General features: G+C 55.0%; 2 protein-coding genes across 2 annotated transcripts in view; both read right to left on the reverse strand.

Moving 5' to 3' along the window:
- The window catches only part of TSPEAR (thrombospondin type laminin G domain and EAR repeats), a 76,534-nt gene that overhangs the window by 29,906 nt on the left and 43,604 nt on the right, over nucleotides 1-3,024 (reverse strand). The gene's annotated exons all lie outside the window — the stretch shown is intronic.
- LOC105887820 (keratin-associated protein 10-5-like) overlaps nucleotides 2,574-3,024 on the reverse strand; it is a gene marked incomplete at its 5' end in the record, with an annotated part of 1,264 nt that continues 813 nt past the window's right edge. Inside the window, one exon of the mRNA XM_012810260.1 lies at nucleotides 2,574-2,933. Coding sequence (XP_012665714.1) covers nucleotides 2,574-2,933 — 360 coding nt within the window. The remainder of the gene's footprint in view (nucleotides 2,934-3,024) is intronic.

Consider the following 3,024-nt stretch of genomic DNA (forward strand, 5'->3'; position numbering starts at 1 on the left):
GGCTGGAGGGGCGGGGCTCATGGGTGAGGGCCAGAGGAGGGTGCCTGGGTAGGGGTTGGGCTCACGAGTGAGGGTTAGAGGAGCCCTGGGCAGGTGGGGTGTGTGTGGCCTGATGGGGGAGTACTGGAGGGGGAGGCCCGGGGCGGGGCGGGTAGGGGGTGGATGATGGGTGAGGGCTAGAGGGGAGAACCCAGGACTGCAGGGACTGATGGGTGGGGGCTAGAGGGGTGGGGCGGACGTGTAGGCGTGGCTAACAAAGGTGGTGCTTATGAAGAGGAGGTAGGGTGGCGAAGAGGTCTGGGCAGGTGAGGGGACCCGGCCAGTAGTCGGGATAGACTTGGTGTTTGAGGAGGCTGGGTAGATGGGATGGGGCCATCTGTGGGGGCGGGGTCGACCTGGGCGGAGCTCGTTGTGGGGGCGGGGATGGTGGGCGGGGCGTGTCCCGCGGTAGGGCCTGGCGGGGTGGGAAGGGCTGAGCAGTGGTATAACCCAGGGGACACTTCCACGCATTAGGTTGCTACTAGCCTAAAACAGAAAGGAACGTGTGGGAGAGGATGTGGAGAAACTGGAGCACTGTGCGCTGATGGTGGAGTGTAAAATTAATTATACAGCAACTGTGGAAAACAGGATGCCAGTTCCTCAAAAAATTAAACATAGAGTTAACAAATGATCCAGAAATTCCACTTCTGGGTCAAGTCTGCAAAGGATTGGAAGAGAGATTTGCACTCTTCCTACGCTTGCGGAGGCACTATTCACAACAGCCGAGAGAGGAGCAGCGCCAGCGTCTGTCACTGGATGCTGGACGGACAGACGGGCCCGTCCTGGAGGAACACTGCTCGGTGGTGGAGAGGAAGGCCGGTCTGGTCAGGCCACCACAAGAACGCACCCTGAGGACACGTGCTGAGTGAAATAGGATAGACACAAGAAGATGAATCTGTGACTCTGCTTGCATGAGGTCCTGGGCTGTCAGATTGACAGACAGAAATAGACTGGAGGGCTCGGCTAGGGGCTGCAGTGGAGAAGATGGGAGTGTCCTGGAGCAGGACAGCTGGACGCTGCACACCAAGTCCTCCATGCACCGGACTGTGCACCCAGAAATGGGTTGGATGGTAAATTTCATGCTATTTTACCATACACATAGCATAAAATTAAAACCAAAAATAAATACAAACACAGCGTCCCAGAGCTCAAGTTATGTGAAAAAGGAATACTTGATTTATACTTATTTGCAGTTTAGATTCCATTAATTCCCAGCCTAACCCAATTAAGGGTTAGGAATTGAAAGTGATTAAACCTGAAAGGCATTTGGGGTCAATGACAGACCACCCACTCTTACGCCATATTACCATATTTTCTTTTCTGTACATAGCTACCCAAATTGTTACCTGCGTCACGGTTGCCTGTGTATTCAGTGCAGTCACCTGCTGCACAGGTTTGTGGCCTAGAAGTGAAAGATTAATGTGTAGTCTAGGTGTGTGGTGGGCTCTGCCATCTGGGTGTGTGACATCCCCATGGAGACAGAGCTGACTGCTGGTGCATTCCTCAGAATATGTCTCTGTTGTGTGGTGTGTGTGTGTGTGTGTGTATACAGACACATAAGTATATACTTAGGAATTCTTTGCCCAAGTAAAACTGGAAGCCAAATTCTACACAACCATTTCCCTCAAGAAATCAAAGCCTCTCATAGTTTGCACATTTATTTTAATGTCCAATTTAGCAAACCCCACTTGTCCCAGTTTGAGTCACATGCCTGTGGCAATTCTGGAAGCAGAGGTGTTGCCCTGCCCCTTGGTTTCCAGGTGGGCAGTAGCCACTGGAATTTACCTTCCAAAAGGTAATTTACCTTCCACAAGAGAGAACATCCCCACCTGGGCACTTTCAGGGAGTGGCTGTGAGGCTTCATGCCACAAATAGCAAAGCAGAAACAACTCCTTTCAGTGATGGCCAGAAACAGGAGGGAGCCCCCCCAGGGTACAGGGGAATCAGCTGGGGAAGAAGAGAGCCAGTCTGCACAGCCAGGAGCTTCACAGAGCAGGGACTCTGCACCCCTCCATGCTCACATCCAAGGCATGCGAGGAGGTACAGGGCCAGGAAGGGTGGGGACTGCACCTCCCAGGCGGTGGCAGCAAGGCTGTGAGACCCGCCGCTGACCACAGAAGAAGAGAAGATGCTGCCTGTGATTTCTGCACTTGATCTTAGCCAAAATGCCAAGAAGTGATGCCCTGAGATTTCTGGGTCAAGTGACTTCTTCCTAGAAACATTTATGGCAAGAGGAGGCCAATGTTTGGCCCCTGCTGTAACCCTGACCTCACCACAAGTGTCATAGAAGAGAAGCAGGTGCTCACGGTAAGTTAACTGGGCAGCCAAGGAGGTGCTGACAGGTTTAGTGAGGCCACATGGAACAGAGACACTGAGAAGGAGAAGCATGAGGTCAGGGCAGCAGTGGGGACATAGGAGACCCCTCTTCAGATAGGGACAGCCCCCTAGCCAGGCCAAGACTAGACAGAGGATATTGTGAGAGGCACAGCCATAGACAGGGGGACCTGACCCTGCTGGCCTGGGAGATGTGCCCTTTAGCAGCTGGACCTCTGGCCCAAGGAGAGGCTGCAGCAAACTGGGCGGGGGCAGGTGGGGCGACAGAAGAGGGACGCACAGGAGGCTGGGCGGGAGCAGGCAGGACGGCAGAGGAGGGACACACAGGAGGCTGGGCGGGGACAGCTTGTCTGTAAGGAGGAGGTGGGCAGGCAGGCAGGCCTGCACAGGGGGCGGCAGAGCAGGGACATGCAGGAGGAGGGCTTGCAGCAGGCCTGCTTGCAGGCGGAGGAGGTGCAGCAAGCTGGCTGGCAGCTAGACTGCTGGCAGCATGAAGAGGAATCCCCAGAGCAGACAGGCACAGAGCAGACAGGCTTGCAGCTCATGGGCACACAGCAGGCCTGCTGGCAGGGGGATGGGGTGCAGGAAGCCGGCTGGCAGCTAGACTGCTGGCAGCATGAAGAGGAATCCCCAGAACAGACGGGCACAGAG

The sequence above is a fragment of the Otolemur garnettii genome, unplaced genomic scaffold (genome assembly GCF_000181295.1).
Source record: "Otolemur garnettii isolate 467f Iridium unplaced genomic scaffold, OtoGar3 scaffold00128, whole genome shotgun sequence".
In the NCBI taxonomy this organism is placed as follows: Eukaryota; Metazoa; Chordata; class Mammalia; order Primates; family Galagidae; genus Otolemur; species Otolemur garnettii.